This window comes from Panthera pardus, unplaced genomic scaffold (assembly GCF_024362965.1).
Source record: "Panthera pardus isolate Hobbes unplaced genomic scaffold, ASM2436296v1 HiC_scaffold_18, whole genome shotgun sequence".
Lineage (NCBI taxonomy): Eukaryota > Metazoa > Chordata > Mammalia > Carnivora > Felidae > Panthera > Panthera pardus.
In genome coordinates, this window is record NW_026526743.1 from 7,207,002 (window position 1) to 7,233,336 (window position 26,335).

Here is a 26,335-nt window from a genome sequence, read left to right on the forward strand (position 1 = left end):
TGATTGGCTCCCGCCCTGGGCTGCCTTTGGAACAACAACTTTATTAGCTCCTGCCGCTAGGCGGAGAAGCGGTGAGTCCGAGAGGAGACGGATCTGTCCGGTTTACGGCCTGGCGAGGACTGAAGCTGCTAAGCGGAGAATCGCCGTAGCCGGGCGAGAAGGTGCCGAGACAAGAATAAAGACGGGGACAACTCGGACGACTAGGAGAGGAGTGCGACGAGAAAGCAAGGCCTTTAAGCCGGGACTCGGGGTGGAGGTGGAGGGGGTGGGGAGTGAAGCCGGAAATAGGGAACTACAACCCCCAGAAGGCCTAGCGGCTAAGTCCCGGATGCCGTGGCCGTAAAGCCTGATGGGACAAGTAGTTTTGCGAACGACTTAACCTGGAGGTTTGCGAGGTTGGAAGTTCTGAGACCCGCGGCGTCCGGAGAGGGAGACAGACATGGAACTGGAACAGAGAGAGGGGTGAGTGGCTTTGCATAAAACTACGACTCCCAAGAGACATTGCGGTTGCAGCACGTGCAGCCGTCTGCGCTTTTAGCTGAGGGTGGATGGGTATTGTAGTTCATGCAACTGCTTTCGCTTAGCGCTCTTAAGGGACCAGGGTCTGTGCTGGGCCATCCGCGGGGAGAGAGCTACGGTCTGGAGTTTTGGATCCTAGGACCAGGGGTCGGGAGCCTGGGCTCCTGGATCCTGGGACGAAGGGCTGGGGGCTTGAACTCCTTCGGATCCTCGGGGAGCAAGAGTCTGGAGGTCTGGATCCTGGGACGAAGGGATGGGGCTCGGACTCCTGTGGGACTCTAGGATCTGAAGGATCCGGAGGGGGCCGGGGGCCGGGAGTTCAGGGTCCCTGAGCCCCCTGACCTTGCAGGACCATGGCAGCCGTGGGCTTTGAGGAGTTCTCAGCGCCGCCAGGCTCAGAGTTGGCGCTGCCTCCGCTGTTCGGTGGTCACATCTTGGAGAGCGAGCTGGAGACAGAAGTGGAGTTCGTGTCTGGGGGTCTGGGCGGCTCTGGGCTCCGGGAGCGAGATGAAGAGGAAGAGGCCGCCCGGGGACAGCGGCGGCGCCAGCGAGAACTAAATCGAAGGAAGTACCAGGCGCTAGGTCGGCGCTGCCGGGAGATCGAGCAGGTAGGTGAGTGCGGATTCCCCGGCTTGGGGGCCCCTTGGCCTAAATCACCACCCCTTCCCCGTCTCTGCCCATATGCCAGCTTTCCTTACCTAGCTGAATGAACCTTTCATTCATTTATTCATTCATGGTTCGTTTGCTCTGCGCCTGTTACCTGTCGGGCACATGCAAAGCACCTGGAGAGCGGTGTGCTCACCAGCGACCCTGACCACCCAGATCAGCTCACTGATGTTTCCTACGTGCCTCTGGTGCTCCCGCTGATCAGGCTTTTCAAGTCCCCCTTACCCCTCGCGTCAGGCTCTCACGTCCTGTCCATCCTGCCTCTTCAATCCCGCTTGGATCCTTCTCCTGTCCATCCCCATGGCTCCTGCCCCAGACACAGGTTCTATACGCAGCATCACAGCATCAGCTTCCTTGGTGAGAATGAGGAACGCACCTTTGGCAGGGACCAGATCTAGAAAGGCCAGGAACACCAGGGCACGAAGTTTGGGTTTGGTTTTGTTTTGAAGGGAGGAGGAGCTCCTGAAAGTTTTCAAACGGAGGGAGGAACAGGGTCAGATCTGGGTGTTTGAAAGACTGAGCTAGGTTGTGTTAGTGTCACAGGCCTCCTGTCACCAGGTACTAAGTAACGGCAATGCACCCTCCCGAAGTTATGGAGGCTGGAAGGGCAAGGTCAGGGCGGCGGCGGGCTTGCTTGCTGGCAGTCATGGTGTTCCCTGACCGGTGGATCTCTGCCTTTATGTGGTGTTCTCCCTGTGCATGCCTCTCTGTACCCCAGCTTCCTCCGTTTGGAAGGACACAGTCATGTTGGATCAGGGCCCACTTAGTGACCTTTGACTCCAACACCCCTGTGAAGACCCTATGTGCCAAGAAGGTCATGTTCTGCGGTACTGGGAGAGTTAGGACTCCACCCACACCATCCAACCCCTCACAGTGGTGATGGGGAGCGCTGGAAGAGGGGCGGCTGGTGTAGTGGCCCGGGCAGGACAGGACGAGGTCTGAGCTGGAGCGGAGGGTTAGGAGGCGGCAGATGGAGACGCGGGTGGGTGTTTAAGCCGTCTTAGGATGAGGAGTGCGTCAGGCTGCCTGGAGCAGGACCTCGGTTCACCCAGGGCTGGCTGGATGTGTGCTCTGACAGGAGGTGTTGGAGGACCACAGGGCAAGTGGGAGGGAGCAGTCAGCCCCGTGTACTAAAACGTCCCCCCTGAAGCTGCACTAAAGCCCAAGCTGTGTACGCCCAACGGCAGCTAGGATGTGCACAGGACGCGAAGAGCCATTTGGTTTTATGTATGTGTGTGCGCGCAGGCGTGCACTAGATGGTTTGTGGACAGATCGGGTGTAACGTACACGAACCAGACAGCATACATCTCGAACTAGACCGCGGTTGCCTCCACGCCGTCCTTCAGCTCACCCCGACCTTCCTCCCTCCTCCACCGCTGCTTTCTTACTCTTCCCCCTGGGGACTCCTCTCGGGGAATTCCACAACAGCAGTGACAGCAGTAACATTTCATCCCAGGAATCCTGCGTTCACAGGGCTTTTCAGTACCCGGGTGGTGCCATCAGAGCGACCGCTGTCATAGGGGAGCACCCACCGTGTGCCAGGCTCACCCAAGGCTTTCCGCACAGGGCATCTCCGGGCTCCCTGCTGTCTCCACCCACTCCACGCCCCACCCCTGCACTGCCCCAGCTGGCAGTGGGGACCCCAGCCCTGTTTAACACGTCATGCTGGGGCCCACAGGGACTCAATCATCTGCTCAAATGGAGCTGGCATTTGAGCTTCTGCTCTTAGCCCCACCTCCCCCGCCCCACTCCCCATTAGGAATAGGTGGTGGTGTTATTCCTGTTTTTACAAATGCAAACAGCTGAGGCTCAGGGAGGTTCTAAGGAACTGGCCCAAGGTCACCCAGCAAAGTGGCAGGCTGGGGTCGGAGCCCACGTCTTCTGACCCAGGGGCGGAACCTGCTCATCTGTGTCTCTCTGATGGCTCCGAGGTAGCCAGCTCCTGCCTAATCTCCAGCAAGTTGGCCTGTTTGGTGTTGCGCGACACTTGACATGACAGAAAGTCATGCATTTATTAGCAAGTATGCGTGGAGCACCGCCTCTGCCAGGCTCTGCTTAAGGCATGGGGACACAGGCACAAGTCCCTGTCCTTTGGAGCCTATGTCCCGGTGGGGGAGACAGACGGTGAGCAAGAAGAAAAGTGGGTGGGCGAGAAGGCAGTGAGGAGTGTGGGAAGGAAACGAGCGGAGAGGAGGGGCTGGGCGCCCAGGTTCTGGGGGGCAGGGAGAGGGTGCTGCAGTGTAGTGGGAGGTCCCTGACTGGGAATGTGGGAGCTCAGACTTGAGGGAGCGGTGCAGGCGTGTGGGGGAGCCCCCAGGACAGAAGGAGGCCCACCGGAGTGGAGGGGATGGAGGGAGAGGCTGTGTGGCCGCTCCCGGGGTCACGGCACGGCACGTGTGGAGTAAGCGACGGGAGTCCCGGTGACCCTTGCGCTCTGCTGCCTCCCTGCAGGTGAACGAGCGGGTCCTGAACAGGCTCCACCAGGTGCAGAGGATAACCCGGAGGCTTCAGCAGGAGCGGAGGTAACCCCTTGCATGTCAGGCCGGGCCCCCTGCCTCCGCTCCCCCGCTGCTGCTTCCGCCACCTCTCGGGCTCCCGGCCCCCTTCCTGTCGGCTCAGCGCTTGCCCGGGCCGGGAGTGGAGTCCGCCTGGCCGGGAGACGCGGGGGGTGGGTGGGGGAGGGGGGGGGGGACGAGGAGAGGCGGGGCGAGAACGAAGGGGCGTGGCGTGAAGCCACGGGCTTGGCTTCGGGCAGTGTTGCTGGGGGACTCTGAGCCTGCTTCCTGTCTCAGTTGAATACCCACAGGTGGCGACTTCACCTGAAACTTCATTAAAGTTGAAATTTAACATCTGTCAGGACACACTTAGTTCGTTGAAATGAAATAGAAAATTCGCAACATCAAAAAGCCCGTTCCTGTGTCACTGTCACCACATGCCAGGTGCTCCCCAACAGCGGCAGGTGGGCAGTGGTGACTACAGTGGATGGTGCAGGTGCGGGAAGTTTCTGGGTGCACTTCCGGAACACTTGTAACACCGTGGCAAGGCCACCTAAGCGCTGCCAACCCTCGATCCTGTCTGCAGCTCTGGACAGTGTCCACCTGCTGGACAGTGACTTCTGGTCACCTCACAGGCATCCAGAACTAACCCTGATCTCACCCCCCCAGCCCCCCGTCTGCTCGCGTCGGAGAATGAACCTTCCCAGCTGCTGCTTTCTGTCCCCCCCCTCATCTGCTGCAACCTCAGAACAGACCCAGGATGCCAGCACCCTGGGCCCAGGGACATGGCTCCTTGTCCAATTCCTGCCACCCTCTCCCTGGCCTCTTAACCTCTCCCAGGTCCCCTGTCCCAACACCCTGGGTGAACCACTTTTCCTATCTGCACCAGTAGCCAACATCCTCTTTACAGTAGAACCAAGAGAGCTTACGAAGCCAGCAGTGGCCTGCGTGGCTGAAACACCACAAGGTTGGGAAGGTATCTGGAGCTGGTAAACTCCCCTCAACAATACACATCAGTCAGGACGGTTCACCCTCTGAACCATCTATCTGGAGCTCAGCCCTGTGGTTCTCACAGTGTGGTCCCTGGACCAGGAGCGTGGGAACTTGCTCTTGGCTCAGGTCATGATCCCAGGGTCAGGGGATCAACCCCCTGCATCAGGCTCTGTGCTGACAGTGCAGAGCCTGCTTGGGATTCTCTCTCCCCCTCCCTCTCTGCCCCTCCCCTGTGTGCACTCGCTCTTTCAGAAAAAAAAAAAAAAAAAAAAAATGCCACTATGTAAAAACGGTAAGGCAGTTCCCCCAAATTTAAGAACAGAATTACCATGAGATCTAGCAATTCTGTTTCTGGACGTGTCCCCAGAAGAATCGGAAGCAGGTCACTAGCAGAGGTGTGCCCACCCAGGATCCTAACAGTATTCACAAGAGCCTAAATGTGGAAGGCCCCAAGCATCTGGGTATGGGTGAGCGGAGGAACAAAATGTCTGCACGTGAGAGTATGATTCAGTCTTAAAAAGGAAGGAAATCCCACCACAGGCTACACCGTGCACGAGGACATTGTGCTTAGGGAAGCAAGCCTGTCCCAGAAGAACAAGATACCACGTATACGAGGCACTCAGTCAAGGTCACAGGGGCAGAAAGGAGAATGGTGGTGGTTTAATGGGGCAGGGTTTCTTTCTGGGAAGAGGAAGAGAGCCCCGGAGTCGGATGGTGGGACGGTTGGTTGCACAGCAGTGTGAACGTACTTAATGCCGCGAAGCTGCACGCTTAAAAACGGTTCCGCTGGCAAACCGTATGTTATGAACGTCTTACCATAATTCTTAAAAAACACTTTTTTTAGAAGTTAAAAAAAGATAAAGAGTAAGACGGACCAAGTCACTTCTCTGCTCAAAACCCTGCAGAGGCTCCCAGCTGAGTCCCCAGCACACCCCCTGCTCCCGCCTCAGGGCTGCTGTACTCGCTGTGCGTTCAGCCAGAAAGGCTTTCCTGCCATTCCCTCGCCTCCGTGAGGCGGCCCCCACCGTCCATCTGAGGTTCAAGCCCTCTTCCAAGTATCCTTGTATTCTCCTCCCTACTTTTCCAGCTTACTCTTTTTTTCTTATTTTAGAGCGAGCACGTGTGTGCTGGCGGGGGGTGGGGGTGGAGGGGGTCAGGGGGAGAGGAGAGGAAGAGTGAGAATCCCAGGAAGGCTCTCTACACTGTCAGCACGGAGCCTGACGCAAGGCTTGATCCCATGACTCTGAGATCATGACCGGAGCCGAAATCAAGAGTCGGACGCTTAGCTGCCTGAGCCACCCAGGCGCCCCACAGCTTACTCTGCTCTGTTGATTGGCTGATGGTCCCCCTGCAAAACTGAGCTCAGTGTGCACAGGGGTTTCGTTTGGTTCCCCAATGTGTCCCTAGCACTGAGAACACGGGTGCAGAGCTGGTGTGGACACACCATGAGACTGCATGATAAACACTCCTCCGGGCGCCGGCCCACAGGTAGCATTCAGAGCTTAAACAAACAGAAGAACCCCAAAGCCCTGGAAGCCGAGACGGAAGCGGAGAAGGCGGCATCAGCAGGAGTGCCCTGCACCTTTCTCTAGCCCTTTGGTTCCTGGTAAAGAACTCAGCCGACGCCGGAATGTTCTCTGAGCCCGCACACAGTGAGCACTAGGAGATACCACTGTCTAGCTGCAGGGTCACCCTCACGGCCACCCGCCCACACAGGGTTGTGGCGTCCTGTTGACAGTTAACAGGTGAAGAGAGGTCACCTAGTGCGGCCCAGGGTCCCACTGGCTGGGCAGGTATCAGGCACTCAGGTCTCAGATTTGGGAGCTCCGAACCCCTTTCCCGAACCACCGGACGCTGACGCTGTGCCCCTGGGGGCCTCTCTCCGGAGCAGGTTCCTCATGAGAGTGCTGGATGCCTACGGCGATGACTACCGCGCCAGCCAGCTCACCATCGTGCTGGAGGTGAGCGCGGCCTCCTGGCGGGCCGGGCGGGCTGGGCGATGGGATGCAGCCTTCATCTGCTGCCCCTTCCCCCCACCAGGACGAGGGCAGCCAGGGCACAGATGCTCCCACCCCTGGCAACGCGGAGAACGAGCCCCCAGAGAAGGAGGGGCTGTCCCCGCCCCGAAGGACACCCGCACCCCCAGAACCCAGCAGCCCGACCCCTGGTGAGGGGCCCAGCGGGCGCAAGAGGCGGCGAGGGCCCCGGGATGGACGCCGAGCCGGAGCTGTGCTGACTCCAGAACTGGCCCCAGTGCAGGTGGGACCAGAGCTCCTGCTTTGTGACAGTGCTGTGGGAGCTGGGCCCTGCGGCCCATGTAGGCTCAGGCCTGGGGCAGCTGGAGGAAGCAGGTTGGGCTGCAGGGGCCGGGATGGGCAGGGAAGGAGAAAGCTGGAAAAAGCCAGGTGGGGACTTGGGTGGAAAAGGAAGGAGAGAGACCTGGAGAAGGGAGGGGTAGGAGGGGGGCAGGAAGGAGGATGGAGAAGGTTGGGAGAGACCTGGAGGAGGCTGGGTAGGGGGCAGGTCGGAGGACTGGAGCAGGTGGGGACAGAGGAGGAGGAGGAGGAGGATCAGAGAACAGGGGTGGAAGGGAAGGCAGGGCTGTTGGGGTTCTCCCCGAGGTGCCTGAGGTTGTCTGAGGAGGCAGAATGGTGAGGCCAGCGGCCTTTCTCTAGGTCCCAGGCCTGCTCATGCCTGCCCCTCTCTCCCCCAGATTAAGGTGGAGGAAGACTTCGGCTTCGAAGCAGATGAGGCCCTGGACTCCAGCTGGGTTTCTCGGGGGCCAGACAAACTGCTGCCCTACCCCACTCTAGCCAGCCCCCCCTTTGACTGACCCCCCTGCCTCCAATAAACTGACCCACAGACTTGCCTTGGCCACCGTCTACTGTTTCCACCTCTGATCACACACAAACTCAGATTCTGGGGTCGCTTTTCACATTTTATTGGCCACAGGGGAGGGGGCCTCCTCCATGTCACCGGAGGTGCTCACAGTTTCTTCAGCCACTCCAAGCTTGGACCCTCAGGGTCCTGGGGGTGGCTGGGCACGTCAGGCATGTTCCCATCATCTCGGAGGGGCACTGTGGGGCAGGAAGGTGGCCCACTGAGACCAGCAGATCTCGGGAGGCCCATAGAGAAAGGCTAGACTGGCAGTTTATACCCAGAGAGGGAAACGGGACCCCAGGGGAGAGAGGGGACACAGAGAAGCAGGCGTACAGAGACACAGAGGGATGGGAGAACAGAGAGGGCAGAGACCCAGAATGACAAAAATCCAGAAAGCAACAGAGAAGGAAACCCAGAGAGGAATACAAATCTGCAATGACAGAAACTCAGAAGTGTAAACACAGACAGGAAATAAGTTTTATGGCACGTGGTTTGGATCTCAAAAGAAAAAAACAAAGTCCAGCCTGCACTGCAAAATCTGTCCCTGCCGAGGAAAGACCCACCCATACTTACTCCTCCCCCAGCACAGGGAGGTCTACCCCCACCCCCACCCCTTCTGGGCAGCCCTCCTTCCAGCTCACCTGGATAGTTGTAGGGCGTGGCCTGGTTGATCATGGTGGCATATTTGGTGAAGGGGCTGATGGTGGGCAGAATTACAGCTGTGGAGAGACAGGAGTGAGGCCCAGGGGACAGTGGCTCTGGGGCGGGGGGTTGGGGGTGGTCAGGGGCAGAAGCTGAATCTCAGCAAAGTAGGAGTCAAATGCATGGGAGGAGGGGAGCAGGGAGGTCCTGGCCCCTCCAGGAGGCCCCTTGGCACTCTGGGATCCCCATTTATCATCAGGAGAGGGGGTGGAGGGAAGAAATAGGGGTGGTCACCGAATGAGTGCAGGACCATAGAGGTGGTCATGAAGCAGCAGGGGTGGTAGAGGAGGGGAGCTTTTTGGAAATGTTCCAAAGAAATCATGAACTGTAACAAAATCAGGGAAAGGGGGGTTGTCATTGAGAAAGGATTAGTCTCTGAGAAATTACAGTTCACCTAGGGTGGGCGCCAGGAGTCCCAGAGGGAGTATAAAACAATGTTCTAGGCCAGCACTGTCCAAAACAAATATAAGAGCCACATCTTTAATTTCCCACCTTCTAACACTCACATTAAAAATTAAGGATACAAATGAATTTAAAAAAATTTTTAACCTGGTACATCCCAAACAACTCAGCATATAGTCAACATGCAAAAAGCTTGAGATATTTTATATACTCGTCCTGTTCCTTGCAATCTGGTGTGTACTTTCCACGAGCGTAAAAGTGCTTCTTCTCAGGTGCTCAGTGGCTAGTGTGGCCGGTGGCGGCCGTATGGGACAGGGGCTCTAGAACCTTACCCAGTGTGTGGCCCACAGATTAGCCGTGCTGACAAGGCCTGGGACCCTGATATAAACGCTGCATCCCAGACCTATGCAATGACAGCCTGCGAGTGACCCCCAGTGCACGTTGAAGTATGAGTAGCCTTGTTCTAGAACAGAGGTTATCAATCAAGGCAGCACTGAGGGATTTGCAAAGGATACAGATTCCCCTGCTCCACCCCCACCCCACTCAACTCCACACTGAATCTGGTTGATAGCGAGTGTGGAAAGTGGGTAGGATTCGGACATTTTTACCGCTCCGGTGCTTTTAATGGACACCCAGGGCTGAGAACCTGTCCCTTAGAGGGATCACGGACCTCTTGGGTAGGTGTGTACGGGTGGGAAGGGGTCATAATATTGGCGAGGGGGGTAGGCAAGGGGTCGGCGTGGGGGCGCTGACACACGAGCGGAGCAACAGAACGTTGAGGGCGGCGACAGGGCCTCGGAGCTCCAGGATGGACGCAGGTGGGGAGCGATGGGACCTTTGGCGAGGGCGGGGAATGGGGGTAAAGCTGGGACGCCAGGTGGGGGCGATGCACGCTCACGCACCGAGGCCCGCGATGGTGAAGGACGCGACCAGCACCGGCTCCTTGGCCCAGACATCCTTGAGGAAGGCGGTGAGTCCTGGAGCGGGGGCGAGGAGGGTCACCCCTGCAGGGGATGCCCCTGATGACCTCTAACCCTCTCACGCCACCCCCACCCTGAAGGAGCCCTCTTGTGATCGCCGCGTCTCCCGCTAACCCCGGACCCCTCCGCCTCTACCGGGACTCGGCCCTGCCCTACCCCCGACACTGCTCGGGGCTCCCGGAACCACCCGGCCCCGCGCGCCTGCGGCGCCAGCACTTACTCCCGGCCATCTTGGTTGCGTCGGCGGCGGCGGCAAGAGCGCGGAGCACTCTGGGAGTTGTGGTCCCTGCGCCGGAGACTTCGCTGAATCTGCGCGTGCGCATTGGCAAAGAGCAGCTGTCATGGGCCGCGGCGAGGACGCGGAGTACTCGGGGACTTGTGGGCCCCGCGCGCGTCTCCGCAGTCTGAGCCCGCGCGTGCGCACTGCGGCAGAACAGCTGTCCGAAGCGGTGGCAAGAAAAGGGGCGGCGCTGCAGATGTAAGTGCAAACCTGTCTCTTTCGCCTAGGAGTCACTCCGGAGCTGTACTCCCAGTCCTCCAGCTGCGACCCATCTAAGGCAGAATGCAATAGTCCTCAGTTTAGAGTTTGCTCAGGAAAGCCCATTTTATAGACGGAGAAGCGGAGGCTGGGAGAGGACAAATGACTGAACTATCATTTGAGGTCGCAGCTCAACATCAGTTCGTCCTTTAACTCTCATCCCAGAAGGGTTAAGGGCCTTCTGTGGATTCTCTCAGCGCCATATGTGTCCTCCATAGTCGCTCACCTTTTTCTTTTCTTTTCTTTCTTTTTTTTTTTTTTAACTCACACGGTCGGCCTCTCTCTTTACATCAGCCTGGGAGCTGCTCTAGGGCAGTAATAGGGTCTGACTCCTCTCTGTGCCCCCAGAATAGTGCAGCACAGGGTCTGGCACATAATAAGTGTTAGTTGTCTTTTTTTTTTTTTTTTTTTTTAATTAGTGAATGCCCATTCTCCCAGCTTTTTCCACAGCACCATGGGGCTGTGACTCTGTCACCCAGAGTCCCCCACTTCCCTCCTCTCTTCCTTAAACAGAGCTCTGACTTTCTGATATTGCATTTCCTGAGACGTTAGAGGGCACGGCTGAGCCCTGGCTCCTACTTCTGCTCCAGCCGAGATCTGCCCACCATGATCCTGGTGCTGATCCTGCTGCTGCTGGCCCTCTGTGAGCTGCTCCCCCCTTCTCCCTGGGTCCCAGGCTGGCTGGGGTGCAGGGAGATAGGCTGTGTGGAGCAGGTGTGGGGCAAGGAAGAGGGCTACTGAGTCTCCCTGAGGGCAGGTGCAGGATAGTCAGGCAGCACTAGCTGAGGGTCCCGAATTCTAGGCCAGAATAAGGGGACAGGGCAGGGGGCCCAGATCCTTGGGTCCTATAGCAGGAGGACACATGGACCCTGAATTCCTGTTCCTGGAAGGGAAGAGGAGGGAGTGGGGACAGGATTCGCTGGGTGTGGAGGCAGGAGGATGCTAGGGTACCTGAATTCCTGGGGATAGCAAGTGTAGAATCCTAGATTCTGATGTGGGAGGGGATGAAGCCAGACCACTTGGGTCTCTGGGGAGAAGGGAGCTGGGGGCCCAGACTCCTGACCCCCAGGGAGGAGACCCTGTGGGCTCAGATTACTGTCTCCTGGAAAAGGGGAAGGGAGTCCAAGGGCCTGAACACTGGGTGTAGAGGCAAGAGGGGGCTGGGGCCAGACTTCAGGCTTCTGAAGTAGGTGAGGACTGAAGTCCACAGTTATGGCTACCGAGAGAGGTAAGATCCTGTTTCCCAGAGGAAGGAGGGCCTGGGGACTCAGGTTCCTGGGTTCACAATGAGATAGGGATAGCAGCAGCCTAGGGCTTTGAAAAGACTTAGCCCCTCCACCTTCCGCAGGGCCTCTGTGTGATGCAGACATCACGCCAACTGGTGAGTAATACCCTCCATCTGTTCACCTGTATGCTGCTGACAGCCCATTTCCAACTACTCAGATTTTCTCTTGGTGCCCAGCTTCACCCCAGATTTCCGTATTTTCCTCCCTCCCTTCCCTTCTTTCATCTTGTCTCCCCTCTCCTTCCTTTCTTTCCTTCTAACCTCACTCCCTTTAGTGACCAGGATAGGTGAGTCAGCTAAAGAGATGTAAGCTTCACCATATTATTCATTGACAACTTTGAACAAATTACCGCTTGCTGTTTCCTTCTCTGTGAAATGGGCTTTCCTGTGGATGTAATAAAATCACCCACGTGTACAGGTCGCCTGTCTGGCTCAGAGGGAAGAGCATAGGAGTCTTGATGTGGGGGTCATGAGTTTGAGCTCCATGTTGGGTGTAAAGATTACTTTAAAAATAAAATAAGGGGCCCCTGGGTGGCTCAGTCGGTTAAGCATCTGACTTTGGCTCAGGTCATGATCTCATGGTTCATGAGTTCAAGCCCTGCATCAGGCTCTCTGCTGACAGCTCAGAGCCTGGAGTGAGTATTTTAAAAATTAATTTAAAAACCCTTGGCTCAGAGCTTGGCATAATGCAGGGCAAGAAATAGGATCTCTGGGGGCGCCTGGGTGGCTCAGTCGGTGAAGCATCTGACTTCGGCTCTGGTCATGATCTCACGGTTCATGAGTTCGAGCCCCGCATCGGGCTCTGTGCTGACAGCTCAGAGCCTGGAGCCTGCGTCAGATTCTGTGTCTCCCTCTCTCTCTGTTCCTCCCCTGCTCGCACTCTGTCTCTCTCTCTCTCTCTCTCTCAAAAATATGTAAAGATTTTTAAAAATATTAAAAAAAAAGAAATAGGATCTCTGGCAATGCCAACTATTGCCCCATTTGGAACCCTACATCCACGAGAGTAAGATTCTCCACCCTGAGATAGCCTTGGGTTTCTTTACAGGTTTTGTCTTTTCTTTTTCATTCCTTTTCTTTTCCTTTCTCTTTCTTTCTTTCTTACCTTTTTTTACTTATTTATTTTGAGAGAGAGAGAAAGCACGAGTCAGGAGAGGGGCACAGCGAGAGAGGGAGAGAGGGAGAGGGAGAGAGGCAGAGAGAGAGAGAGAGAGAGAGAGAGAGAGAGAGAGAGAGAATATCCCAAGCAGCTCCACACTGTCAGCTTGAAGCCCAATGCGGGGCTCAAACCCACAAACCGTGAGATCATGACCTGAGCCGAAGTTGGATGTTCAGATGGCTGAGCCACCTAGGCACCCCTCTTTTCAAGTTTTCTGATTGGTGAGATCTCTTCTTTCTCTGAAACCTCCCCCACTACATGACAACTTCAAACAAGAATCACCTGGAAAACAACTGATACCTTAGCTATCAATTTATTTTGAATTATTATTTTTTAATGATAAATCTAACATATATTCATGATTTAAAAATTATTACCAAAGGACTTAGAAACTCCCTCTTTCACTTCCCCATCTTCCTTAAATAAGCTCTGAATCCTTGTTTTAAAAAATCCCCATGCATTCAGACACATGTATGTATTTATATACTTCTTTGTTTTCTTGCTGAGGCAAAATTGATATTTCATGACCTACAGTGTTCTGCCTCTCACATTTTTCACTTTACAATCTGTGTTGCAGATGTTTCCATACTATTATAACTAACTCTGCTTTTTAAAAAAATACCGTTTAACATTTGCTGATGTATGGTAGGATTCTATTTTATTGGTCCTATTGATGTATATTTAGGTTGTTTCCAGTATCCTCCTCCGGCCCTACCCCAATCAATAATTCAGCGAGTGCTCCAGTGTGAGCTTTTTGTGCCCATATAGCTACATTTGTGTAGGGCAGAACAGGAATTATTGGGTTGTTTGTCATTTCCTCTGTGTATTTTGATAGAAATGGACAAATTGCCTTCTCAAAAGGTGCACTTAAGTGGACCTAACTACTCGTTTCACTCTGTCTTCACCCAAACAGGATATAAACCATTGTTTAAATTTTTGACAAGCTGATACGCAAAAAAAAAAAAAAAAAAAAAAAAAATCTTAACTGTTAATTTTTTTTAATGACTACTGCTAACGTTAAGCAACTTCCCCTCCCCCCGCCATGTGTTTTAATCGATTGGACTTCCTCTTCTGTGTACTGCCTTATTCATATAACTTGTCCAATTTTCAACTTGGCTGGGTTTGGGATTTCTTTCTCTACTCCTTTTAAAAAAATGTTTATTTGTTTTTGAGAGAGAGAGAGAATGGGAATGCAAGCGGGAGAGGGACAGAGAGAAAGACACAAAGGATCTGAAGCGGGCTCTGCACTGATAGCAGTGAGCTTGATGTGGGACTTGAACTCACCAACTGCAAGATCGTGACCTGAGCTGAAGTCAGACACTCAGTCAAAGGAGCTACCCAGATCCCCCTCTTTCCATACTCTTAATCTCTGTGATTAATGAATAAGTCATTTCCGTCAGGGCTGCTGCTTGTCTTCTAGCTTATTTCTTCTATTCTCATACACAACTTAAAAAATTTGAAGTCATCAAATTAATTAACCTTGTCTCTCCTGAGTTTTTTGTTTTATGTTTTAAGATAGCTGTCTCTGCCCCCAGGACAAATCTATTTTCCTGTATTTTCTTCTCATACTTTAACAGTAAAACAAAAGAAAGTAAAACAATGCAGGTCTTTAATTAACCTGGAGCTGGTTTTGGGGAATGGTCTCAGGTACAGATACAACTTTTTTTTTTTTTTTCTACCCAAATAGATAGCGAGTTCTGGCAACTATTGAAATATGTTGACTATGTTAAAAACAGTCAAGAGCAATTTAAAATTGCAGATTTCTGGGACCCAATCCCTTGACATTATGTTTAAAAACCATGGAGTAAGGGGCGCCTGGGTGGCTCAGTCAGTTAAGCAACTGACTTTGGCTCAGGTCATGATCTCATGGTTCATGAGTTCAAGCCCTGCATCAGGCTCTCTGCTGACAGCTCAGAGCCTGGAGTGAGTATTTTAAAAATTAATTTAAGAACCCTTGGCTCAGAGCTTGGCATAGTGCAGGGCAAGAAATAGGATCTCTGGGGGCACCTGGGTGGCTCAGTCGGTGAAGCATCTGACTTCAGCTCAGGTCATGATCTCATCACAGATCATGAGTTCGAGCCCCGCATCAGGCTCTGTGCTGACAGCTTGGAGCCTAGAGCCTGTTTCTGATTCTGTCTCTCTCTCTCTCTTTCTCTGAAAAATGAACAAACATTCCGACAAACCATGGAGTAAAGCTTAGGAGTTGCCCTGATACTCTGACTTGTAGCTAGTGTTGACAATCCTTGATTGGAGTCAGTGCCTCCTGTTTTACAAGCAGGAAACTGAGGATGAGGAAGAAGCAGTGATTGCCCCAGGTGATTCTCTTCCCACCCCATCTCCTCGGGCTCTCAGGAAGCCCAGGGACCCAGGCAGCCCTGTTTATTCAGTCCCCCCAGCCTCATACCCCAAGCCGTGGCTAGGGGCTCAGCCTGCCGCAATTGTAACCCCTGGGGTCAACGTGACCTTGAGTTGCCGGGCACCTCAACCTGCCTGGAGGTTTGCACTCTTCAAGTCTGGAAGGATCATCCCTGTGCTGTACCGGGGCGTGTCCATGGAGCTGGCAGAGTTCTTCCTGGAGGAGGTGACCCCAGCCCAGGGGGGCAGTTACCACTGCTGCTACCGGAGGCTAGGCTGGGGTCTGGGTGTCTGGTCCCACCCGAGTGATACGCTGGAACTGCTGGTGACAGGTGAGGTCCTGGGGCGGGGAAAAAGAAGGGACATTGGGGCAGGATGAGGGAGGGAAAAGGAGGGACGGACATACAGGGAGAGAGAACTGAAAGAGACATAAAGACAGGCTTCTACAATGACACAGAGGAAAAGAGCTACATGGGGAGAGAAAGAGAACCAGAGAAGCAGGGGTGATTCTTAACAGGGAGGACTGTGCCCCCCCCCCCCAGGTGATCTTTGGCAATATCCGGAGACGTTTTTGGTCGCCGTGACTGGGGAAAGGTGTGCTACTGGCATCCAGTGGGTAGAGCGAGACCAGAGATGCTGCAAAGCACGGGACAGCCCGCACCCTCCTCCCGTAAAACAAAGAATTATCCAGATTTATCCAAAATGTCACTAGTGCTGAGGTTAGGAAACCTTGGGAGAAACCCCGAACCACAAGGAGAAAATATTGGGGAGACACTGCCTCTGAGATTCAGGACAGTAAAACACACGGGATGGGGGGGAGAGAAAAACACAGAGAATTTTGGTGAGGCAACAAGCAGAGAGAGAAAAGGGGACATCGAGGGAGATGGAGATGGAGATGCGGAGAACACAGAGAAAGGCATACTTGGGGACGAAGACACAGGGGGGACACAGGGACAAGGACGCAAAGGGCACAGAGATCCACGAGGAGGCAGAGAAACTGAGGGAGACACTGGCAGAGATTGAGAGGGACGGACAGACTGAGGGAGGGGAGGGGGGAGGGTGGATGAGGAGGGGAGGGGGAGGGACGGAGGGAGGAAAAGGCCGAGGGCGGAGAGGGAAGGGGGAAACGAGGAAGGGGGAAGGGACCAGGGAGAAGAAGAGGGAGCCCAGGAGGGACCGGAGGGAGGGAGGCCGAGGCGGCAGGAGGAGGGGGAGGAGGAAGAGGGGCGAAAGCCGGGGAAGGGGAGGGGGGGGCGCAGGGCCGCGCCAGCGCTCGCCCCCGTCCGTGCCCCTCGCAGACGAGCTGCCGCGCCCGTCGCTGGTGGCGCTGCCCGGCCCGGTGGTGGCGCCCGGGGCCAACGTGAGCCTGCGCTGCGCGGGCCGCCTGGGGGGCATGAGCTTCGCGCTGTACCGCGTGGGCGAGGCGGCGCCGGTGCAGTACCGCCGCTCGGCGCAGCCCTGGGCCGACTTCCCGCTGCGCGGCGCCCGCGCGCCCGGCACCTACAGCTGCTACTACCACACGCCGTCCTCCCCGTACGTGCTCTCGCAGCGCAGCGAGCCGCTGGTCGTCAGCGCCGACGGTGAGGGCTGCGCGCGGCCCCAGCCCCTGCTCCCGGACCCCCAGCCCCTCCGTGCTTTCCATCCTGGGGGTCCGGGCCCCCAGCCCTTTCTCATGGGACCTGGGGGTCCGGGCCCCTAGCCCCTCCCTGCTCCCCATCCTGGGGGTCCGGGCCCCCAGCCCCTTCTCATCGGACCTGGGGATCTGGGCCCCAGGTTCCTCCCTGCTCCCCAACCCGGGGGTCCGGGCGCCTAGCCCCTCCCTGCTCCCCATCCTAGGGGCTCGGGCCCCCAGCCCCTCCTGCTACCACCTGGAGGTCTGGGCCCTCAGCCCCTTCTCATCCGACCAGGGGGTCTGGGCCCCTAGCCCCTCCCTGCTCCCCAACCCAGGGGTCAGGTCTCCCAGCTCCTCCCTGCTCTTCAACCCAAGGGTCCCGCTCCCCAGCCCCTCCTGCTACTCACCTGGGGGTCTGCGCCCCCAGCCCCTTCTCATCTGACCCCGCGGTCGGGCCCCTGGCTCCTCCCTGCTCCCCATCCTGGGGGTCCCGACCCCGGGTTCCTCCCTGCTCTCCAGCCGAAGGGTCCAGGCCCCTAGCCCATCCCTGCTTCCCAACCGGGGAGTCTGGGCCTCCAGCCCCTCCCTGCTCCCCACCTGGGGGTCTAGGGCCCTGGCTCCTCCCTGCTCCCCAACCTGGGGGTTCAGGCCCTATCCCCTCCTCCCCAAACCCAAGGGTTCAGGACCCCTGCTCGCACTGACCCACCTAAACTTTGAGACTGGGAATTGTGTCTGCAGTCTCACCCTGGAGGTTAGAGACCAGGAGGGCAGGGCAGGCCGAAATTGGGTTCGAAAGCTGAAGAGCCCTCTTCCTCGCTGCCCTGCAGGCTCAGGCTCCTTGGACTACACACAGGGCAACCTCGTCCGTCTGGGGCTAGCCGGCCTGGTGCTCCTCTCCCTGGGCACGCTGGTCTTTTTGGACTGGCGCGGCCGGAGTCGCATCCCATGTAGTGTTCGGCCCTGAGTCCTGGAGGACTGGATATAGACGCCCTGAAGCGTGAGAAGACTTTCCAGAGGTGGCGAGAAGAAGCAGGGATTCCCAGGGTTGGACCGGCCCTTGCAAGAGCCCCACAGTTGGGCTGAGCCCAGCTTCTGAATAATAATCTGCTTCATACTGTGTGTTCTCCCTCCCTTCTGGGCCAGTACCTCCTAGATCCGTGGAAGGCTCTATCCGTGGTTAAGGCTTCCCAGCCACAAGGCCTGGGTTCGATTCCCAGTGCTGCTGCTTCCTCGCTGGGATACTAGGAAGATGACCTTTGCCAAGTCTCAGTTGCCTGGACTGTGAAATGGGCTCACTGATAATACTCACTTCCTAGGATTATTGTAGGATTAAGTGGGCAATACGCACAAAGCCCTTAAAAGCGACTGGCCCGTAGCAAACGCTCAATAAATGTTAGCTATCGGATGAGTGTGGTTTCTACTCAAGGCTCAGGGCTGGAATGAAGTCACAGTCTTTTTTTCCATGGTGCCAGCTCCAGCTCACCTTGTAAGCAATTCGCTGCCACTTCCTTCGTGACATCATTCTCGGTCGCCAAGCAGACCTCTTTCAAACCCCTGCTCAGACCTTCCCCAAAGGTGGGCCAAGGTCAGATCAAGTAGAACTTCTCTAATTACAGCTTCATTTGCGTGCACTGCAGACTGTTTTCTGGAGCCATTAGGATTAAGAGGCATCCACTGCCAAGGCAACGGCAAGGGCGGTGTGCACAGTAGACCTTTGACGTGGACATTAACACATTGCACCTGGCCTGTTTCCCCGATGGCTCTTGGCTGCCTTCGAGGTTGTCAAAATAACGTAAACCGTTCCTCACGCAGTCTGCTTGCTCTCCCCTCTTACCTCTCTGGAAGGCCTGACTACATTCAAGTTTCTCCTGTAAAATGGAAAATGGTGGAATAGAGGGGTGGCCTGAAGCTCCCCCCTAGTCACACGGGAAGTCAGTGGCGCATCAGGGAGGCTCCCCCTGACTTTGTGCTTCCACTCATTTCTGGTTCCTTTGCTTTTCAACCACCCTCTCCCTCATTTCTCGTCATCCATCCACCTGCTCATTGATTCTCATCCTTCTTTCCTCCCATCCCTCCGTCCCCTTTGCACTTGCTCTCATTGGATTTTCTATCCTTTCTTTTGCCCTTACCCGTCATTCATTCATTCTTACACCCATTCCTCCCTTTATTAATCAGTTAATCAGCTTATTAATCCAGTCACTTATGTACTATACTTATTCAGTATCTATCAACCAACCGATGCATTTAATTCTTTTTTAAAGATTTTGGGGGGCGCCTGGGTGGCTCAGTCGGTTAAGCCTCCGACTTCGGCTCAAGTCATGATATCAGGGTTCGCTGGTTCGAGCCCTGCATCAGGTTCTGTGCTGACAGCTCAGAACCTAGAGCCTGCTTCGGATTCTGTGTCTCCCTCTCTCTCTGCCCCTGCCCAGCTCACACTCTGTTTCTGCCTCTAAAAAATGAATAAAAAAAATTTTAAAAATTAAAAAAAGATTTTGGGGCACCTGGGGGGCTCAGTTGGTTAAGTGTCCGACTTTGGCTCAGGTCATGATCTCACGGTTTGTGGGCTGGCGCCCCGCATAGGGCTCTGTGCTGACAGTTCAGAGCCTGGAGTCCCTCTCTCTCTCTGCCCCTCCCCGCTTCGTGCTCTCTCTCTCTCTCTCTCTCTCTCTCTCTCTCAAAAAGAAATAAACATTAAAAAAATTTAATTCTTGGGGCGCCTGGGTGGCTCAGTCTTGGTTAAGCCTCCGACTTCGGCTCAGGTCATGATCTCATGGTTTATGGGTTCGAGCCCCACGTCGGGCTCTGTGCTGACAGCTCAGAGCCTGGAGCCTGCTTCGGATTCTGTGTCTCCCTCTTTCTCTGCCCCTTCCCCACTCGCACTCTGTCTCTCTCTCCTTCAAAAATAAATAAACATCAAAAAAAATTTTTTTTAATTTAATTCTTCTGGGGCGCCGGGGTGGCTCAGTTGGTTGGGTGTCTGACTCTTGGTTTCAGCTCAGGTCATCATCTTGCAGTTCATGGGTTCAGCCCCTGCATCAGGCTCTGTGCTGGCAATGCAGAGCCTGCTTGGGATTCTCTCTCTCTCTCTCTCTCTCTCTCTCTCTACCCCTCCCCTGCTCGCCCTCTCTGTCTCTCTCAAAATAAATGAATAAAGTTTAAACATTTTTTTAAAATTAATTCTTCTTTAAAGATTTTATTTTTTGGGGTGCTTGGGTGGCTCAGTCAGTTAAGTGTCCGACTTCGGCTCGGGTCATGATCTCACGATCAGTGAGTTCAAGCTCTAGTCTGGGAGAGAGAGAGGTCTAGTCTCTCTGTGTTGGGCTCTGTGCTGACGGCTCGGAGCCTGGAGCTGCTTTGGATTCTGTGTCTCCCTCTCCCTCTCTGCCCCTCTCCCACTCATGCTCTGTCTCTCTCTAAAAAAAAATTTTTTTAAAAAGATTTTATTTTTTAAGTAACCTCTACACCCAACGAGCCACCCAAACTCACTCCACCGAATGAGCCAGCCAGGTGCCCCAACTTATGCATTTACTTATCCAACAGGCCTGAAGAGTCCTTCTTCCTAAAGTGGGGAGAGGGGGAGGGGAAGGTGGAAAATGTAATAACAACAGAGAGGGATGTGTGCCCCACCGAAATCAGGCATAAAGCAGGAAAGGCACATATGAGTGCTGAGTGGTGAGAAGGGCTTGGAGACGGAAAGTGTGCCTTTCCGTCAAAGGCATCAAGGGGAGCCAGGTGAAAATAGATTATTGATGGCTAATGTCATTCATAGAATATTACTGAGTGAGCAGTCGTGAGAGTACTAACTGCATTCTCTACCAGCCACGGTGCCTCTGCACCGGTCGGTCCGCCGGGCAACCCCCATCATCACCAACAGCCCCCTACGGCCTGTGTGTGTGTCTGGTCTGGGACTTCAGAGGGCCCTTGCCGTTAGGCTGTGGGGTTTGTCCCCCGTGGTTGTGCCACAGGACCAGGACAGCAACAGTGACGACAGCCGTCCCTTCCAGCCTGTGGAGTCGAGGCTTCTGGGCTTTACTGGCTTTGGTCTCCTCCGTCACCTCCACTTCTGAATGAGGAAGAGGAAGGGGAACGTGATCACATTTAACAACTGCAAAGCAATTTACCGTCCCTGAGGCGGTGGTTCCTGGTATTGGTCACCCACAATTGCTCAGCACTTACAAGGCGTTCCTGAGGAGGCCGTGACAGATCTGCTCCCCTCCCTCCTCCCTAGTCCCTCTGGCCCGGTCCACCACTCTCAGCCTTCTGGCCTCAGAGTAGATGTCGTTTCAGCTGCCAACTTTTGCCCGGCCCACGTGTGTTCCGTAGTGCCCTGTCGTCCCCGAATTGAGTACTGGGACCGTGTTCTGATTCTCTCTCTCTCCCAGACTAGACCACAAGATCCTCCCAGGAGTGGCCAGGTCGTTTCATCACTATGTCTCCAGGGCCTGGGAGGGGTCTTAGGAAGCACGCAGGGTGTGGCTGGGTGAGCTCAGCATGCTGAACATTAATTATCTAAGCGGGCTCTGTACTTTCGCCCTTGGGCAGCGAGCAGAATGACGGGCCCCCCCCCCAGCACGTGATGTCCCAATTCCTGTAGCCTGTGAAAATGTTACACATGGCGAAAGGGACTTCCCGGGTGTGATTACGTTAAGGGTCACGAGGGGAGGTTATCCTGGACTATTCAGGTGGGTTCCATGCAGTCACGGGGGTCCTTACTGAAAGAGGGAGATAGAGGGCTGCCTGGGTGGTTAAGCGGCTGACTTCGGCTCAGGTCATGATCTTACAGCTCGTGGTTTCGAGCCCCGCGTCGGGCTCTGTGCTGACAGTTCAGAGCCTGGAATCTGTTTTGGATTCTGGGTCTCCCTCTCTCTCTGCCCCTCCCTCACTCATGCTCTGTCTCTCTCTCTCTCCTTCAAAAATAAATAAACATTAAAAAAATTTTTTTTAATTTAATTATTTGGGGCGCCTGGGTGGCTCAGTCAGTTAAGCATCCGACTTCGGCTCAGGTCATGACCTCATGATCAGTGAGTTCGAGCGCCGTGTCGGGTTCTGTGCTAACAGCTCGGAGCCTGGAGCTGCTTCAGATTCTGTGTCTCCCTCTCTCTCTGCCCCTTCCCTGCTCATGCTCTGTCTCTCTCTCTCAAAAATAAATAAACATCAAAAAAAAATTTTTTTTAATTTAATTCTTCTGGGGCACTTGGGTGGCTCAGTTGGTTGGATGTCCAACTCTTGGTTTCAGCTGAGGTCATCATCTTGCAGTTCATGGGTTCAGCCCCTGCATCAGGCTCTGTGCTGGCAGTACAGAGCCTGCTTGAGATTCTCTGTCTCCCTCTCTCTCTACCCCTCTCCTGCTTGCTCTTTCTGTCTCTCTCAAAATAAATGAATAGTTAAAATAAAAATAAAGAAAAAGAATTCTTCTTTAAAGATTTTATTTTGGGGGCTGCTTGGGTGGCCCAGTTGGTTAAGTGGCTGACTTCAGCTCAGGTCATTATCTCATGGTTCGTGAGTTCAAGCCCTGTGTCAGGCTCTGGGCCGACAGCTCAGAGCCTGGAGCTGCTTTGGATTCTGTGTCTCCTTCTCTGCCTGTCCCCTGCTCGTGCTCTCTCTCTCTCAAAAAATAAACATTAAAAAAAATTTTCTTGGGGCGCCTGGGTGGCTCAGTCGGTTAAGCGTCCGACTTCAGCTCAGGTCATGATCTCACGGTCCGTGAGTTCGAGCCCCACGTCGGGCTCTGGGCTGACTGCTCAGAGCCTGGAGCCTGTTTCAGATTCTGTGTCTCCCTCTCTCTCTGACCCTCCCCTGTTCATGCTCTGTCTCTCTCTGTCTCAAAAATAAATAAATGTTAAAAAAAATTTTCTTTCAAAAAGAACAGAGAGGCAGCAAGGTCAGAGTCAGAGAAGGGAACCTAGAGACAGAAGCAGAGGTCAGCATGAGGCAGGGTCACGAGGCCAGGAACGCAGGCTCCTCTAGAAGCTGGAAAAGTCAGGGACCTGGGTCTCCCCTACAGCCTCCAGAAGGAAGGCAGCCTCTCAACCCATTTTGGACCTCTGACTTCCAGAACAGAAAGATAAAAATTTTATGTCATTTCAGGCCACGAGTTGGTGACAATCTGTTACAAGAGCAAAAGCAAAGCTAATACTATTAGCTTCAGCGGAAACCTCTTTTCCTTTTCTCGCAAACCTGGACCTGTTCATCCTCAGGATGTGCATTTTCGGCCCCGAACTCTGCTTCCCCCCCCCCCCCCCAGTTCCCATTCACCCACTTGGGACACATCTGTCCAATGCCCACCTCGCGTGGGGCACTGTGCTGGTGCTTGGGGACACAGCACACACACCCTGCTCTCACGAAGCTCACCCAGGAAAGCACGGGCCAAATTGGTACTCGCCGTACTGATCAGGGAGCACTTTCAGCTGCTGTAACCAAGATACCCCCCCCACCCCCTGCCAAAGAAAAAGATAACCATGTAATTTGATTTCTCTCTCACTTAACAATATACAGAAGAAACAGTCTAGGGCTGTTTATCAATCAACAGCTTTGCTTTTGTCAGTATGTAGCTTTCCTAGGTGGTTCTGAGCCAGCACGAAAGGAGGACCAAAGAGAGACAGAGAGGGAGGGAGGGAGGTATCGCACACAATCATTTTTTAAAAATGGGAGGGGGTTTCTATTACTTAAAGGAAGAAAGGAAAAGTGGATGCTGGGAAACCATTTGCCTCTTCATCAGTACAAACAGAGCAAAAACCAAGAGGGAGTTTTGAAAGCCTCTAATAGGATTTGATCCAATCAATGGAAATCTCTGATGGCTTTGCTGAAGAAGTGAGGTGACATCTGAAAGTTGGGCAGACCTTAACTAGACAAAGAGGGCTGGAAGGGTGTTCTAAGCAGAGGGAACAGCCTGTGCAAAAAGGCTCCCTGTGGAGGAAGCTAGGGGGTTGCGGTTGGGAGACCGAAAGTTGTGTGCTGTTGCCACCTTGTGGTCACATCATGTTCCTTGATGGGTAAGGAAATCCCTGAACTCACTGGCGCGTCACAGGACTATTCTGGCTGGACGAGTGTCACTTCCAAGCTGGAGCATTTAACTGTAAGAACTCCCTCCTCCCCACTCTGAGTTCCCTCTTGTCTCAGACACAGTGACCAGCAGTGTTTGAGATGGTGGCTGGTCCACTGGCCTGGCTGCCTGAGTGCCAAGGATGAGCCGGGCCACCTGCAGGCTTTTTCTACACCTGTCTCCCTGCCTCAGCTGGCTCCCAGGCACTCCTCCTGGGAGCCCATCAGTGTGACCATCTTCTCGCACACCTGTCTCGGTCTACTCAGGCTCTTGTAAAATGCCACACGCTGGGTGGTTTGAACAACAGAAACTTATTTCTAGCAATTCTGGAGGCTGGGAAGTCCGAGATCAGAGTGCCAGCATGGTCCTGGTGAAAGCCCTCTTCCTGGCTTACAGGTGCCCTCTTGTATCCACACATGGCAGGGGGAGAGGGAGAGAGGTAAGGAGAGAAGGAGAGCAGGGGGAGAGGGGGAGAGGTAAGGAGAGAAGGAGAGCAGGGGGAGAGGGGGAGAGGGAGAGAGGTAAGGAGAGAAGGAGAGCAGGGGAGAGGGAGAGCAGGAGAGAGGGAAGGAGAGAGGGAGAGCAGGGGGAGAGGGAGGGAGGGAGAGGGAGGGAGGGAAGGAGAGAAGAAGAGCAGGGGGAGAGGGAGAGAGGGAAGGAGAGAGGAAGAGCAGGGGGAGAGGGAGAGAGGGAAGGAGAGGAGGAGAGCAGGGGGAGAGGGGGAGAGGGAGAGAGGTAAGGAGAGAAGGAGAGCAGGGGGAGAGGGAGAGAGGTAAGGAGAGCAGGGGGAGAGGGGGAGAGGGAGAGCAGGGGGAGAGGGAGAGAGGGAAGGAGAGAAGGAGAGCAGGGGAGAGGGAGAGCAGGAGAGAGGGAAGGAGAGAGGGAGAGCAGGGGGAGAGGGAGGGAGGGAGGGGGAGAGGGAGGGAGGGAAGGAGAGAAGAAGAGCAGGGGGAGAGGGAGAGAGGGAAGGAGAGAGGAAGAGCAGGGGGAGAGGGAGAGAGGGAAGGAGAGGAGGAGAGCAGGGGGAGAGGGGGAGAGGGAGAGAGGTAAGGAGAGAAGGAGAGCAGGGGGAGAGGGAGAGAGGTAAGGAGAGCAGGGGGAGAGGGGGAGAGGGAGAGCAGGGGGAGAGGGAGAGAGGGAAGGAGAGAAGGAGAGCAGGGGAGAGGGAGAGCAGGAGAGAGGGAAGGAGAGAGGGAGAGCAGGGGGAGAGGGAGGGAGGGAGGGGGAGAGGGAGGGAGGGAAGGAGAGAAGAAGAGCAGGGGGAGAGGGAGAGAGGGAAGGAGAGAGGAAGAGCAGGGGGAGAGGGAGAGAGGGAAGGAGAGGAGGAGAGCAGGGGGAGAGGGGGAGAGGGAGAGAGGTAAGGAGAGAAGGAGAGCAGGGGGAGAGGGAGAGAGGTAAGGAGAGAAGGAGAGCAGGGGGAGAGGGGGAGAGGGAGAGAGGTAAGGAGAGAAGGAGAGCAGGGGAGAGGGAGAGCAGGAGAGAGGGAAGGAGAGAGGGAGAGCAGGGGGAGAGGAGGAGAGGGAGAGCAGGGGGAGAGGGAGAGAGGGAAGGAGAGAAGGAGAGCAGGGGAAAGGGAGAGCAGGAGAGAGGGAAGGAGAGAGGGAGAGCAGGGGGAGAGGAGGAGAGGGAGAGCAGGGGGAGAGGGAGAGAGGGAAGGAGAGGAGGAGAGCAGGGGAGAGGGAGAGCAGGAGAGAGGGAAGGAGAGAGGGAGAGCAGGGGGAGAGGGAGAGAGGGAAGGAGAGGAGGAGAGCAGGGGGAGAGGGGGAGAGGGAGAGAGGTAAGGAGAGAAGGAGAGCAGGGGGAGAGGGAGAGAGGGAAGGAGAGGAGGAGAGCAGGGGGAGAGGGGGAGAGGGGGAGAGGGAGAGAGGTAAGGAGAGAAGGAGAGCAGGGGAGAGGGAGAGCAGGAGAGAGGGAAGGAGAGAGGGAGAGCAGGGGGAGAGGAGGAGAGGGAGAGCAGGGGGAGAGGAGGAGAGGGAGAGCAGGGGGAGAGGGAGAGAGGGAAGGAGAGAAGGAGAGCAGGGGAGAGGGAGAGCAGGAGAGAGGGAAGGAGAGAGGGAGAGCAGGGGGAGAGGGAGGGAGGGAAGGAGAGAGGAAGAGCAGGGGGAGAGGGAGAGAGGGAAGGAGAGGAGGAGAGCAGGGGGAGAGGGAGCGAGGGAAAGAGAGAAGGAGAGCAGGGGGAGAGGGAGAGAGGGAAGGAGAGGAGGAGAGAGGGAAGGAGAGGAGGAGAGCAGGGGGAGAGGGAGAGTGAGAGGGAGAGCAGGGAGAGAGGGAGAGCAGGGGGAGAGGGAGAGAGGAGAGAAGGAGAGACCTGATGTTTTCTCATGTCTCCTTTTCTTTTTAATGGTTTTTAAACAATTTTTAAATGTTTTTATTTTTATTTTTGAGAGAGAGAGAGACAGAGCATAAGTGGGGGAGGGGCAGGAGTGAGGGAGACAAAAGCAGGCTCCAGGCTCTGAGCTGTTGGCACAGAGCCCAACGCGGGGCTGGAACCCACAAACAGTGAGATCATGACCTGAGCTGAAGTCGATGCTCAACCAACTGAGCCACGTGGGTGCCCCTAATGTCTTTCTTTTTAAGTTTATTTTTGAGAGAGACAGACTGTACTCTTTGTACAGAGACAGAGTACAAGCAGGGGAGGGGGAGAGAGAGAGAGGGAGACACAGAATCTGAAGCCGGCTCCAGGTTCCAAGCTGTCAGCACAGAGCCCAAT

At 55.1% G+C, this 26,335-nt stretch overlaps 3 protein-coding genes across 8 annotated transcripts; 2 read left to right on the forward strand and 1 right to left on the reverse strand.

Annotated features, from left to right (window-relative positions):
- Positions 1-56: 56 nt before the first annotated feature.
- Positions 57-7,548, forward strand: TFPT (TCF3 fusion partner). 2 transcript variants are annotated; one of them, XM_019436764.2, is made up of 6 exons: positions 57-462; positions 869-1,127; positions 3,637-3,707; positions 6,565-6,634; positions 6,714-6,932; positions 7,387-7,548. In XM_019436764.2, exons 1-6 carry the CDS (start codon positions 440-442, stop codon positions 7,504-7,506), a joined length of 762 nt encoding a protein of 253 aa, XP_019292309.1. In that variant the 5' UTR covers positions 57-439; the 3' UTR covers positions 7,507-7,548. The 2 variants fall into 2 exon arrangements, with proteins under 2 accessions (XP_019292309.1, XP_019292311.1); XM_019436766.2 differs by lacking the exon at positions 57-462 and adding an exon at positions 573-750.
- Positions 7,549-7,598: 50 nt separating this feature from the next.
- On the reverse strand, positions 7,599-9,978 carry NDUFA3 (NADH:ubiquinone oxidoreductase subunit A3). Of its 2 annotated transcripts, none has more exons than XM_019436768.2 (4): positions 9,858-9,978; positions 9,560-9,634; positions 8,195-8,272; positions 7,599-7,750 (listed from the first exon to the last, which is right to left on the reverse strand). In XM_019436768.2, the coding sequence occupies exons 1-4, from the start codon at positions 9,958-9,960 to the stop codon at positions 7,659-7,661; spliced, it is 348 nt and encodes a 115-aa protein (XP_019292313.2). In that variant the 5' UTR covers positions 9,961-9,978; the 3' UTR covers positions 7,599-7,658. The 2 variants fall into 2 exon arrangements, with proteins under 2 accessions (XP_019292313.2, XP_019292312.2); XM_019436767.2 differs by having other exon boundaries at positions 9,560-9,661; positions 9,858-9,975.
- A 637-nt stretch (positions 9,979-10,615) lies between these two features.
- On the forward strand, positions 10,616-17,988 carry OSCAR (osteoclast associated Ig-like receptor). Of its 4 annotated transcripts, none has more exons than XM_019436758.2 (5): positions 10,616-10,818; positions 11,524-11,556; positions 14,895-15,303; positions 16,270-16,551; positions 17,411-17,988. In XM_019436758.2, the coding sequence occupies exons 2-5, from the start codon at positions 11,536-11,538 to the stop codon at positions 17,545-17,547; spliced, it is 849 nt and encodes a 282-aa protein (XP_019292303.1). In that variant the 5' UTR covers positions 10,616-10,818; positions 11,524-11,535; the 3' UTR covers positions 17,548-17,988. The 4 variants fall into 4 exon arrangements, with proteins under 4 accessions (XP_019292303.1, XP_019292306.1, XP_019292304.1 ...); XM_019436761.2 differs by having other exon boundaries at positions 10,618-10,818; positions 15,004-15,303; XM_019436759.2 differs by lacking the exon at positions 10,616-10,818 and adding an exon at positions 10,823-10,932.
- Positions 17,989-26,335: the final 8,347 nt, after the last annotated feature.